The sequence below is a fragment of the Ochlerotatus camptorhynchus genome, unplaced genomic scaffold (genome assembly GCF_037179485.1).
Source record: "Ochlerotatus camptorhynchus isolate MF236.1 unplaced genomic scaffold, CSIRO-AGI_Acam_v1.1 ptg000418l, whole genome shotgun sequence".
In the NCBI taxonomy this organism is placed as follows: domain Eukaryota; kingdom Metazoa; phylum Arthropoda; class Insecta; order Diptera; family Culicidae; genus Ochlerotatus; species Ochlerotatus camptorhynchus.
In genome coordinates this window covers 848,888-863,078 of record NW_027040904.1, presented here as the reverse complement: position 1 = coordinate 863,078, position 14,191 = coordinate 848,888, and the positions used below count along the sequence as shown (strand labels likewise).

Here is a 14,191-nt window from a genome sequence, read left to right as displayed (position 1 = left end):
ACCCGGCAATTGGCTCAAAGGGAGAGTTGTGAAAGTTCACACAAGTTCCGACGGACAAGTTAGGTCGGCAGAAGTTAAAACGATACAAGGAAATTACGTAAGACCTGCCACGAAAATAGCAGTGCTTGACGTAAAGAGCGCAGCGACGACTAAGGACGAAACAACTACGGCACACATAAACCTTCACCAAGAAGCACCAAAGGTATGTACAAAGAATCGAAGGGAAACTAAACCAGCCCTTCAAGATAAGGGCAAAGGGCAGAAGGCACCACCAATTAAACGTAAAAGAAAGGTGGTAAATCAACCAGTGGAAATCCACCGTATAAACCACCATCGGGAGTACGAGGACGGCGATATAGGTCCAGTCTCCGCAAATAGAAAAAGAAAGGTGGAGGGCGAGTTACCAAGCGCTAATTTGACAATGGATCAACGCGCAGGAAAGAACTTTAATTCTTGGGGAAAACGATGTAAAGTAGACATCGATAAGGTTAAAGAACTAAGAGACAGAATGAACTCGAAACAAAAACCTAGAAATGTAACGAACAAAACTAAAATCCATGTTCCATGGTATATGACCATAATAATGGTATTATTTTTTATAACGGCAGCGTTAGGGCAATACCCAACCGGGCTTATCGCGTATGACTGCGCGAGCCCAGAAGTGAATATGACAAGTTATTCACTATTGGACGTAACGTCTTGTATCCCTTCTACAAAGAATCTTTCAATATCTGAAGTACCTATTCAAGTACTTCAAAGAAGCTCTAAGGGAAGCACAATGGTATATCAGTGCAAAATGATCATTAAGAGATCAATAAGGCACTGCGGAATGCACTCGCACACCTCGGACTATGAGCGCGGATACTCTTACATAGTAAAGGAGTTTACACCCGACGAGTGTAGACGCACTCAACTCACGGGAGCTATTCCCTTAACATTGAGCGCGGGACTCCTCGAACTTAAGAGAAACCACACGACTAGAGGAGAAACCTTAGTCGTAGGTAGCGTATGGGCTAGTTCTTGCAGCGGTGGCGTGTATAAAACACCGGAGTATACTTGGATCAATGCGTTAGTATACTTTGAATATGAAATCGCATTGTATAACTACATGGCAACAATCGATAACGAGAATGATCAAATTATGCTCCGACACGGACTAGTATGTCCATATTCACATGGAAAGTGCCTAGACTCAGAAGATGGATACTCCACTTGGGACGTGAGCCTAAACCAACGGTGTGAAGACACCGATTTCGAAGTTATATATGAAGGAAAGGTTAACAAGACAATAAATATAGAAGGAAATAAACCAAATCCACATGCCGTTTATACCTCCATTTCCGATTCGCATTTGTTTTCAATTCGCACCAAAGATACAGCGAAGATATGCAGATACAAGGGTTATAGCACAGACCACCCGAGAATATTCATATTGGAAGAAGCGGAGTTCAAGTCTCCATTTGCTAGAAGACCATCAAGTGCAAAAAATCATGACATTTTCACATACTTCAATTCTAAAATAACTCTAGTTGAGAATTACGTCGGTCAGAAGCTCGACGACGTATACAATACAGTAATGACTGAAATGTGTAAATTAGACAAGGCACTTTTGGAAACAAAACTTACACTTGCCCGCATAAACCCAACAGAATTCGTTAATAGCATAATGAAAAGAACGGGTTTTTCCGCGGTAGTAGCCGGAGAAGTGCTACACGTATTGGAATGCAAGCCGGTCTACGTGCAACCGTTTGCATCAGAAAGGTGCTATCAAGAACTTCCAGTGAAGTTCGGAAATGTCACAATGTTTCTAACCCCAGTCACACGTACACTACAAATGCGAGGAACGGAAATTGAATGTACACCGTTGTTACCAGCCAAATTCCAATTTGGAGGCAGATGGTACACATTTGATGGGAAGATAAGAGAAACTACATTCCCACAAAAACTGGCCACGGACATAGTGACCAAATGGACTTACACACCTCTTCCAAATTTAATGGAAAGCGGAATTTACGACGCTGATAGTTTGAAAAAGATGCGAACCATGATATACGATCAGGGTGACCGTCGCATAGCCACAAACGTGGTACATAAGATATTAACTGGACAAAATCCCAGCAAGCAGGGATTTCATTTCGAAGCCCTAATGTCAGAAAAGTTAATTGACAACATGATAAACAAGTATTGGGAAAAACTTGTGTCATTGTCATCTTGGTTGGGTAATATAACATCTACAGCCATCGGGCTGTATATCATTGGCAGAATAATCAAGTTTCTTGTAGATACCTTGATGCACGGACGCATATTGTATGACATCTATGGATTCGGATGGCAGCTAATCGCATCGCTGTGGGACTCCATGACAACCTTCCTCACGCATAGGAACACTCTGAAGAACATCAAGAAGTCAACGACCAGAACATATGATGTAACGACGCCTGAAGATGGGACCAATCCTTCAGAAAACACACCACTATCCGATGAAGAACCACAGACGGTGGCTCGCGCCCACCCTCCTGCGCACCCCTATGTAGCGCTCACGATGCCCCGATAGAAGATACCCGCCTAAGAAGTCAGCCAATACGCATATGATAACAAGACGACTGGGTATCAGCCAGTCCGCCAGAAACCAACATTCACATCCAGTAGTGAATGCCGACAACAACGAGATGACGAATCAACTAGACAACATTGCACCAGAATCGGCATTTCAAAACCGAGCCGATTCAACATGAAAGAATTATCAAGACATGATATAAACATAAAAACAAAACAGATATATATCAAGCATACAAATACGTAGAAGTACAAAGACATATAAATCAACTCAATTAGAGTTACGAAAATTATATATCATGATCAGTAAAAGCAGTACGAAAGTACGGAAAATTATAAACATATTAGAAAAATTAATGACTACATACAAGATCAAACACTGAAATGTAAAACATGGAATTTAAACACTCGGAGCAATGTAACATCCCAATAATGAAAAATTGCAATATTAACATATGATTTAGATTAGTAAATCTAGTAAGAATTACGAGGCCCGGGATGTTGCAGATGCAACGTAAAATATCGCAATTCATTATGCATTTTCAAGTTCCCACGATAGGTCACCGCCCTCGTACGGGAAATAAGCGAAAGCAAGAAATTTGTCTAAGAGAGGTGCAAGAAGCACAAAGTCAAGACCAAACCTACCCTAACTCACGCCTCGTAAACGAGAAGTAAACATGCCACACCGCCAGATCTGGCTGACGCATATAGAATCAGTACGCATTTACTTTCCACTTTCTTCGCTCCACGGTGAACCATATGCAGCCCTGCAATGCGTGCAGCGCTGCGGTGTATTAGACGCTCGATGCCAAGGCAGTCCGCGTGCTATGTGAATGGAATGGTAATGAATCGGTCGCATGGAGCTCGGTGCGCCCGGCAATGCGAGCCTGGCGCAAAGGTAATAAAATCTGGTTCCCTAAAAAGATGCGTAACAACGCCAAGATAAACGAATTATCGTAATAGAACCAGTCTTGGGAAGGATAGTTGAAGCATTAATAGAAAGCAATGAAATCGTCCCAAGGGACAATCTTGCGTTCGGCATCCTTCCAAAAACACAAAGGGCAATAAAACCGAGCTAGCGACGGTTCCACCGCAGAGAGCAAAATCAATGGAAAAATGCACTTAGGCCTAGATAGGCAGCGATGCATGCGTACGCATCCAAGCTATAGGCTAGATCTGGGGAGCGGGCCAATGTAAACAGGAAGCCTGGTGCGGATTGATTTAAAGTAATTTACATGCACCAGCGAGGCGCGAGAACTTGGGTCATAAAAGTTAAAAATGAAAACGTTCCCCTACTAGGATGCGTGACCAAGGGAAATCTAGAATTAGGAAGAAAGTGCGTCTAGAACCCCTGTGCGGGAAGATAGACGCACATGCGTACGTGGGCACCGACGCCCAAAACTTAGGTCTAAGGGACGCTATAAAAGCGTTTTGATACAACCAAAATATATTCAGTTTTCACTATCCTATCCAAGTGTACGGACTTGTCGCCAGGTCCACCCTTACTCCTACATATCACCTCAATAACACTCTTCGCCTCCAGCCTATCAAACTCTCTCGCGGTAATCCGTTTCCAATAAGAGTTTCCTCGGAATCGACGCTACTGCCCCCATCTGAGCTGGGCAAGTACCGGCCGAGCACCTTTATTGGTCGGAACCCGTTTCAGAGTTTGGGCACTCCCCGACTAGGCTGATCAGGTTTACCGCTGGTGTATCTGTTGGAATCGCGCTACTGCCCCCATCTGAGCTGGGCAGCTACCGTCCAACCATATCCCAACCGTAGAGCACTCAGCCAAGTCCTAAGGAATCCTGTTCGAAAGTAGGCGAATCTCGCTTCAAGTGGTATCGGTTCCTGCTGTTGGAACGACGAGCTCGAAGCCAGTCGAAACCTACCAATTCGATTAGGATCCTCCGTGAGGCATTCGAACCCCTTCCTCCGGTCTGGTCTGTGAATAACCGCACGCCGAAAGTTCGCCGCGTGATCCTTCGCGGATTGCGAGTTCCTCTCGAAAAATAATAATAAAGGACGAAGCCCCTTCGGCTTCGTCTGATGAACGTGACACGCGCGTCGCGAACATACGTCCTCCGGTACGTTCACAACCTGAAGCGGTCCACAAGAAAGGAACAACGTGTCAATGGGTCGCTGACTCAGCAGGAACTGGCTAGAGCTGAAAACTACTTGTTCCGCCTAGCACAGTCCGAAGGTTACGCGGACGAGATCGCCACGCTGGCAGCGGGATATCACCAAACGAGCACCCAAGGAAGGATCATTCGAAACAACCCACTCTTTCGTACCGCTTTCTTGGACGAAAACGGAGTTGCCCGATTCCGAGGTCGAACGAAGGCGTGCGCATTCGTCGATCGTGATGCTGCTGAACCCATTATTCTTCCTCGTCATCATCAAGTCACCCGACTAATCATAGCTGAGGCCCACGAGCGGTTCAACCACCAGAACCACGCAACGATTGTCAACGAGCTCCTGCAACGGTACCGCATTCCTCGGCTGAAAGCGACCTACAACGCTGTTCGGAAAGACTGTCAGCAGTGCAAGAATGACCTAGCGAAACCACGTCCTCCGATGATGGGCGATCTTCCGCAGTCACGCCTGGCTGCATTCAGTCGTCCTTTCACCTACATGGGGGTGGATTATTTCGGTCCAATATTAGTATCGGTGGGCCGACATTCTGAAAAACGGTGGGGGGTTCTCGCGACCTGTCTGACCACACGCGCCATCCACTTGCAGATCGCTCACACACTGACCACCGACTCCTGCGTAATGGCAATCCGAAACGTCATGGCTAGGAGAGGAGTTCCTGCTGTGATCTACAGCGACCGTGGGACCAACTTCCAGGCCACCAGCAAGGAACTAAAGGTGGCAATCGAGCTACTCGATCAAAACAGACTGGCCAGCGAATTCACTACGAGTCGTACCCAGTGGACATTTATTCCACCGGTTTCACCACACATGGGTGGAGCATGGGAAAGGCAGATCCGTAGCGTGAAGCAAAACCTAGCTAAGGTACAACCTAGCAGACTACCGACCGACGAAGTGTTGCAGAATGCGATGGTGGAGGTTGAAAACATCGTCAACTCTCGACCATTAACGGACCTTCCCGTAGAAGATGACGAGTCACCCGTTTTGACACCCAACCACTTCCTGCTAGGGTCAGCAAACGGCCTCAGATCATGGGTTCCGTTCAACGATAATCCCATCCTACGGAGGAACTGCTGGATCCAGTCACAAGTTATGGCTGACAAGTTCTGGAAGCAGTGGGTACGAGACTATCTACCCTGTCTTACGCGAAGAACGAAGTGGTTCACTCCAGCGACTCCAATTACTGTCGGTGATACTGTGGTGATCGTTGACGCGAAGCTATCCAGAAACTGCTGGCCTAAGGGAAGAGTTATTGCTACGCATCAGGCTCCAGACGGACAGGTACGGTCGGCGACAGTACAAACAGCGTCTGGTGGAATATACGAGCGCCCGGCCATTTCATTGGCTGTGCTCGACGTAGGCGTTAGGACGAATACGCTATCGGATGATCCTTCGCGCATTCCGGGGGGAGTGTTGACTACGCCCCGTCGGTAAAGAGTGTCGGTGCCCCCATTCGACGCTGCATCACTGCGCGCCACACCTGGCGCTGGCGAAGGGATCGGCTGCGATACCAAGGATAAACAATACGTGGACGAAAAAAGAAGATAATCGTAAACAAATAGCCATCGCGGAAGGTGAAAGGTTTCAGATTAAATTAAATTCTATTGCTTCAAAAGTGAAATTAAAATACTTATACTAGTTTAATTCCTATGAGCTAAAGTGAATTTATTCTTAAACCTAATTTAACTTAGTGCCTCTCGATAAAGCTTAATCTAGGTGAGATTTTAGGTAATGAGAGATGAGTGAAAATTATATGTTATTCTACCTCGTATTCTACTTTGTCTAGACGAAAAGGTGGAGGAAAACCTATGAGAACAGTCCACGTTAATGGAGGAGGAGTAAAAAAAAGAGGACAAGTAGGACATTAGAACAATTGTTGCGCGAGAAAACTACGAGACTAGAAACGCTAATAGTAAGGTAAAAATAACAAAAATGTTAACATTGTTTATAAGAGTTTCTTTCGCAGGAATTTTATAATTGTTTCCATCAATACGGAATAAATTCATAGAATTTGGTTTCAAGTTTCGCCGTCTTCGCAACACTTGGTCCTTCGAGCCGGATCTGAACCAGCGACCTATGGATGCGACATAAGTACTCGAATCCCCCAGCCACAAACCGGAGTGGCAAAGGTGTCCGACGTTCCCACGGACATAAGCCGTTCCAAAAGAAGGAAGAGAAAGCTGGCCCACCTGCAGACCCAGCGACCAAGTACGTAGCCAAAGAGCAGTCTCCCCCTTCGGACGAGCTAAGGTATACGGTACCAACCCTGACTGGTATGATTCCAGATCGTGATTTTGCTTTGTACAACTTCACGGCTGAAGGATATCTGAACGTGGTCGAACAGAGCCACCGAAAGATGACGAAACTTGATGGTCGCATGTCAGATGTACTGCCACAGGCAGTATTCGTCCACAACATGACCCAGTTATACCATCTCCACGTTCAACGAGTGGCACACGAAACCAGACAGGCCTCCACTTGGAGCCATGCAGAAGAGGACCTTAAGATTAAGGAAATGGAGGAATTGCTCAACTCCGATACGGTCCTAATTCCAACCGAAGTTCACGACTGGTTGAAGGGTCTTGGAACGTTTCAGGACAAGACAGGGTACTCTTACGCCCCCAACGTTCCTTTGGCCGTTGTCCCGAAAAAGAAAAGAGCAAGGTGTGATGGAGGTGACTTTGGACTACCAGAAGCTGACTCTCATAACTCTTATGAGACTAGCATCTCACCTCTAGTGACTAGGCGTACTGTTAACGCTCTTCTCATGAACGAGCCCATTAATGGGCGTATCGTTTACACCCCGCTTCCGGACAACATGACGCCACAAAACGGTAATCCCACCCCGAACTTGCTGGGATACCAACCCGATTTGGCACCCTTGAGTGTAGAGGCTCGCAACACTTACGCAGAAGCTGTAAACCACTGGCCCACCCACGGGTTTCAGACCCGAACAGGTTATAATCCTGTTCTTTGGTCCAAGCAGAGTGCAGCTGTGGTGGATACGGCCCTGCGCAAGCAATGCGCAGACGGACGATAAAATGTATGTAAACAAAAAGATCAGCATAAACGCGATCACGCCACTCGGGCAGCGAACGCAGTTTGTGCTGATCCAGCAGAAAGGGCAGGATCGCCATTAAGTTAGCATAAGAGAGAAGTAATAAAATGATTCTTAGTTCTGACACGGAGGCGAGCAGTTGAGTTCATTTTATCATACCGAAAGCCAAGTGGCTAATACTAACAGATAGAGGGACAACTTTTCATGGCGATCTTGCCAGGAGCTCTAAGGAACAGTAGATGAGTGCTGCAAATTGTGTGCCGTTAATTGAACGCTACCGCCGCCGCGACGAAAAGTGATAATTAATGACGAACACAAAGTGTGTTTGATCGAGTTCGAACAGCGAGTGCACTGCGATGCGATGCGGCAGAAAACCAACCGGTCGCGAAAAGAAAGTTTCTGTGATTAACAGGCCAATAAACTACAATTACAACAGCCAAGCCTGATAGATGGTCGTTAAATTAGTGAAAACAGTGGAAAAAATTTAGTAATCAAACGAAACCGCGAGTGACAATATGGGTTGGTTCAGTGCGGACGAAATCGTCGCCGCACCAGCCGCCGCGAGTGGGGGACAGCCACAGCCCCAGTGTGGACATCATACAACCCAAACAGTGGCTCTGTGTGCCATGGCGGTCTTTGCCGCTGGCTATTTGATTTTCAAAGGAGTAGCGAAGATCAACCGCCACAACACTGAGCGCGTTGCCGAGAGGGCGGCACGCCGTGTGAATGCGCAAGTTTAGGGTTTGAAGACGGACTCCTCTCAATAAGTAAATTGACAAAACTTTGACCGATATTCAAGTGCAAGGAAAAATATTTGAAGCCACTGCTGGGAAATCTTACGAAGTGCTATTGGAAGTGCGGCTAAAGTCCAGTGGAAGCTGAAATTTACAATAAACCACCACCCCACGAGTGCGCATGGAAGAAAAAAAAAGGCGAACCGTAAAAGACAAAGTGAACAAAAATTAAAAAAAAAAAAAACATTGAACATGTGGACAGTATCGATTTCTTTATAGTTGCTCAAGCGATAGAGCAATTTGAACGCGAAAAAAAAGTTTTGGGAACGAATTTCCCGTAGAGACAAAAAACTATCTGTGGAAGTGATGGCCGCGAAGCGTGCAATCTTTGAAGCGGTATACAACCTGGCAGCAGGAGCTGCCCTGAGGATAAGGTCGGCAGGCCTCATCGAGGACTTAAACTGGGCCTACAACGGCCTCAAGATGACCGTAGATGCTGTGAAGCCCTAAGTGAGTCGCCGTGCTGTAACGACGAGAACGTAGTCGTCATCGTCGTCGTTGCCGGTTTGCAGAACAAAAAGGGAAGCGATAGTAAGTGCCTGATAAAATGAACTGATATCGGAAAAAAAAAAAAAAAAAAAAAAAAAAAAAAAAAAATTAAGTTAGCATAAGAGAGAAGTAATAAAATGATTCTTAGTCCTGTCACGGTCGCCAATTCTGTTGAATAAATTTTTAAATTTCATTCGGATAGGGCGTGTGGTGGATACGGCCCTGCGCAAGCAAGAAATTATTATTTAAAAAAAAGGCAAAAGAAACCAAAGGCAAGCCGTTGCTCGGAAGAGGTCCTGCTGGTACTGCACCCAAATAAACGGCGCATGGTGACGAAAGTCAATCCATGTTACGACCGAGGTAGCACAAACCAAAGGACGGCATAGATACACACGTGTACTGCTCAGCCTTGCGCCGGCAAGCAAAACCGCAAGCCCATGCCTAGTAAGGCAACCGTACGTACAGTACGAATGCATGCCGATAAGAATAGACTTTTACTTTCTCTGCCGCTTCTCCGTTTAAAGGGGCATCATAGCATGCAGCGCGCTAAGCGTGCACTTGAACCGTGCGTAGAGCGAAGGGCACCACTCGATAGGGAAATGTGAATAGAACGATAGCCCTGTTACCGGCGGGTAACATTTTGTTTTCCATCATTAGATGTGGGGAGTAGGGTAAATAAAATTGTTAGTGTAGCTAACGGTCGATTTGAAGTGGGGGCGATCAACGCCCGACGGTGTGGATCGCGTGTGTTGTCTGATAGCAGTAGGTAGCTGATAGTGCTCTACGCTACCTACTGCTATCAGACGACACACGCGATCCACACCGTCGGGCGTTGATCGCCCCCACTTCAAATCGACCGTTAGCTACACTAACAATTTTATTTACCCTACTCCCCACATCTAATGATGGAAAACAAAATGTTACCCGCCGGTAACATATCCCCCTCCGGTCAGGGAAAAAAGAAGCGTATACAATGGTTCTTTTTCTGTTCACTCTAAATACTTAACTGAAAAGAATACTTCTGCTATTATGGCGTACAATCGAGGTCAAACTCGGGGAAGAGATATGGACGGAACACCTCCTGCTCGGACCAACAATAATAATCGTCGAGCGCTATCGCGTCGGGATTACGAACGAATGAATACGTTCAATGAGAGTAGAAATACCGACACTGGAGACCAGTGGGAAAGGATTGCTGAGCCAGGCACTAAGCTCCAAGCTAGTGAGCCAAAATGGCGTCAAAACCAGCGAAAGAATCCAAAGCAAAAGGGACCAGGTAAACCAGCTGAGAAAATACCTGGCCGTTCTACTACTCAGACAGAGCCTCAGGATGAGGACTTATACACAGGAGAAGTCTTGGGTGCAGTCCCGGTTCGGCATACAGTGTGCCAGAACTACGATTTTGCCAGTTTTTCGACTGTACTCCGTGCAACATACGACCACTCGCGCACCTTGGAATCGCGTTTGGACCAAATGTGCCCGTTCCCTGTGTTCCAACATTCCATGGCCGTTTTATTGAATGCTAGAATCATGTCCATTCAGAGGAATGATCTAGCCCATCCATCCTTGACGAATAAGCAGGATGCACTGGAGGCTATCCGTGCGAAGGATATGCTTATTCCAAAGCCAATTTTCGAATACCTAAATTCCATTGGCCAGACACTGACTCCAACCGGAGACAAAGTGTTTTTGAACCTGCCGTCGGTCTCGATACCACAGGGGCCCATCGAGGATACGTGCAGCAGCGGTACGTTTGGACAGATTACCGCTGAAAACCACAATGTTTATGAGGCGAATTGGAGCCCATACGTAACGAAAGGATTTATTAATGCCACGTTACATTTTAACCAGGAAGGAGGAGCAGCCAATTGGATCCCACTCCCTGAAGCTTGGATCCCCGAAGGAGGGGTTGCAAATGAAAACTTGTTGGGATGGCAACCAACTAATTTAGTACATAGGAATGGATTAGCGAGGATGCGCGAATGTAGTTTCGCTAATGACGCAACGACAGCTGGAACGTTGTGCTACAGTCCTGAAGCATCAGCCCTTACATCTGAAGTGTGGTCCCAGATTAAGGGTGTTAAGACCGTAAATGCAGTTTTCGAGCATAAGGAGAACAGCCAAGACCCCAAGCTACTGGTCTAGAGCCGACGGTAGCTTCCAGGGTGGGCACACAAAGCCACAAAGGTTCCGGGTCTCAGGGCGTTTGGGCGAGGGAGACCTTTCGGATGTGAGGGGACCTAGAAAAATGCGAATTTGGTTACCTTACGCTTTATTCGGCCAGTGATGGTAGTGGGGGCGGTGCAGAAATCGGGTGATGGTTGGATCTCGGCCCAACGTGGCTGAAGAATACCGAGGTTGGCAGCTCGGGCGGGATGACGGGCGGTAGTGCTGCTCTAGACGGTGATCGGGCGGTCGCCAGGAAGGGAAGCGATTCTTGCAGCGTTGGTGGCAGTGATGGATGCGACGATGGTAGCGGCTATGGACCCAGCGCTCAACTGCGCTTGTTCACTATTCGGCGTCGTCGACCGCCGACGCTGTACCATGAGTGATGATAGCCTGGTGGATAGCGAACCAGCAGGGCGTGTTCTTGAACCGCCGGGAAGCCTGGCTACGGCGATGTGACCTTGGTTGTGGGGTCGCCCGGAGCCAGCAGAGGCCGACGCGGCCACACTGGTCGAATTGCTCCTGGAACTAACAGCCCGCGCTTTCACGGCAACGAGAGGCCAATTCTTGCTAGGCGCTTCGGTGACGACCCGACAAGCACAGTTGCTGAATCACTTTTTGTCGAAACGGGGGTTTTGATCCCGAAAACGTCTGGCTTTTCGCCAAATTTCATTCGTCCTCGGCAGAGGCTCGTCACTTACTGACTCGTCGCTCAGTCGGGATCTCTCTCCTCCGTTCTGCTTCGGCCAGTCGTTTGCGATCCTCTCCATCCGCCCACGATCGTAGGTAGCGTAGAGCACTATCAGCTACCTACTGCTATCAGACGACACACGCGATCCACACCGTCGGGCGTTGATCGCCCCCACTTCAAATCGACCGTTAGCTACACTAACAATTTTATTTACCCTACTCCCCACATCTAATGATGGAAAACAAAATGTTACCCGCCGGTAACATATCCCCCTCCGGTCAGGGAAAAAAGAAGCGTATACAATGGTTCTTTTTCTGTTCACTCTAAATACTTAACTGAAAAGAATACTTCTGCTATTATGGCGTACAATCGAGGTCAAACTCGGGGAAGAGATATGGACGGAACACCTCCTGCTCGGACCAACAATAATAATCGTCGAGCGCTATCGCGTCGGGATTACGAACGAATGAATACGTTCAATGAGAGTAGAAATACCGACACTGGAGACCAGTGGGAAAGGATTGCTGAGCCAGGCACTAAGCTCCAAGCTAGTGAGCCAAAATGGCGTCAAAACCAGCGAAAGAATCCAAAGCAAAAGGGACCAGGTAAACCAGCTGAGAAAATACCTGGCCGTTCTACTACTCAGACAGAGCCTCAGGATGAGGACTTATACACAGGAGAAGTCTTGGGTGCAGTCCCGGTTCGGCATACAGTGTGCCAGAACTACGATTTTGCCAGTTTTTCGACTGTACTCCGTGCAACATACGACCACTCGCGCACCTTGGAATCGCGTTTGGACCAAATGTGCCCGTTCCCTGTGTTCCAACATTCCATGGCCGTTTTATTGAATGCTAGAATCATGTCCATTCAGAGGAATGATCTAGCCCATCCATCCTTGACGAATAAGCAGGATGCACTGGAGGCTATCCGTGCGAAGGATATGCTTATTCCAAAGCCAATTTTCGAATACCTAAATTCCATTGGCCAGACACTGACTCCAACCGGAGACAAAGTGTTTTTGAACCTGCCGTCGGTCTCGATACCACAGGGGCCCATCGAGGATACGTGCAGCAGCGGTACGTTTGGACAGATTACCGCTGAAAACCACAATGTTTATGAGGCGAATTGGAGCCCATACGTAACGAAAGGATTTATTAATGCCACGTTACATTTTAACCAGGAAGGAGGAGCAGCCAATTGGATCCCACTCCCTGAAGCTTGGATCCCCGAAGGAGGGGTTGCAAATGAAAACTTGTTGGGATGGCAACCAACTAATTTAGTACATAGGAATGGATTAGCGAGGATGCGCGAATGTAGTTTCGCTAATGACGCAACGACAGCTGGAACGTTGTGCTACAGTCCTGAAGCATCAGCCCTTACATCTGAAGTGTGGTCCCAGATTAAGGGTGTTAAGACCGTAAATGCAGTTTTCGAGCATAAGGAGAACAGCCAAGACCCCAAGCTACTGGTCTAGAGCCGACGGTAGCTTCCAGGGTGGGCACACAAAGCCACAAAGGTTCCGGGTCTCAGGGCGTTTGGGCGAGGGAGACCTTTCGGATGTGAGGGGACCTAGAAAAATGCGAATTTGGTTACCTTACGCTTTATTCGGCCAGTGATGGTAGTGGGGGCGGTGCAGAAATCGGGTGATGGTTGGATCTCGGCCCAACGTGGCTGAAGAATACCGAGGTTGGCAGCTCGGGCGGGATGACGGGCGGTAGTGCTGCTCTAGACGGTGATCGGGCGGTCGCCAGGAAGGGAAGCGATTCTTGCAGCGTTGGTGGCAGTGATGGATGCGACGATGGTAGCGGCTATGGACCCAGCGCTCAACTGCGCTTGTTCACTATTCGGCGTCGTCGACCGCCGACGCTGTACCATGAGTGATGATAGGCTGGTGGATAGCGAACCAGCAGGGCGTGTTCTTGAACCGCCGGGAAGCCTGGCTACGGCGATGTGACCTTGGTTGTGGGGTCGCCCGGAGCCAGCAGAGGCCGACGCGGCCACACTGGTCGAATTGCTCCTGGAACTAACAGCCCGCGCTTTCACGGCAACGAGAGGCCAATTCTTGCTAGGCGCTTCGGTGACGACCCGACAAGCACAGTTGCTGAATCACTTTTTGTCGAAACGGGGGTTTTGATCCCGAAAACGTCTGGCTTTTCGCCAAATTTCATTCGTCCTCGGCAGAGGCTCGTCACTTACTGACTCGTCGCTCAGTCGGGATCTCTCTCCTCCGTTCTGCTTCGGCCAGTCGTTTGCGATCCTCTCCATCCGCCCACGATCGTAGGT

The 14,191-nt window shown here is 47.9% G+C and overlaps 1 protein-coding gene across 1 annotated transcript; it reads left to right on the top strand.

The window, feature by feature from the left end:
- The first annotated feature begins 4,605 nt into the window (after nucleotides 1-4,605).
- On the top strand, nucleotides 4,606-6,144 carry LOC135711086 (uncharacterized). Its single transcript, XM_065233827.1, has one exon. It carries the CDS (start codon nucleotides 4,606-4,608, stop codon nucleotides 6,142-6,144), a length of 1,539 nt encoding a protein of 512 aa, XP_065089899.1.
- Nucleotides 6,145-14,191: the final 8,047 nt, after the last annotated feature.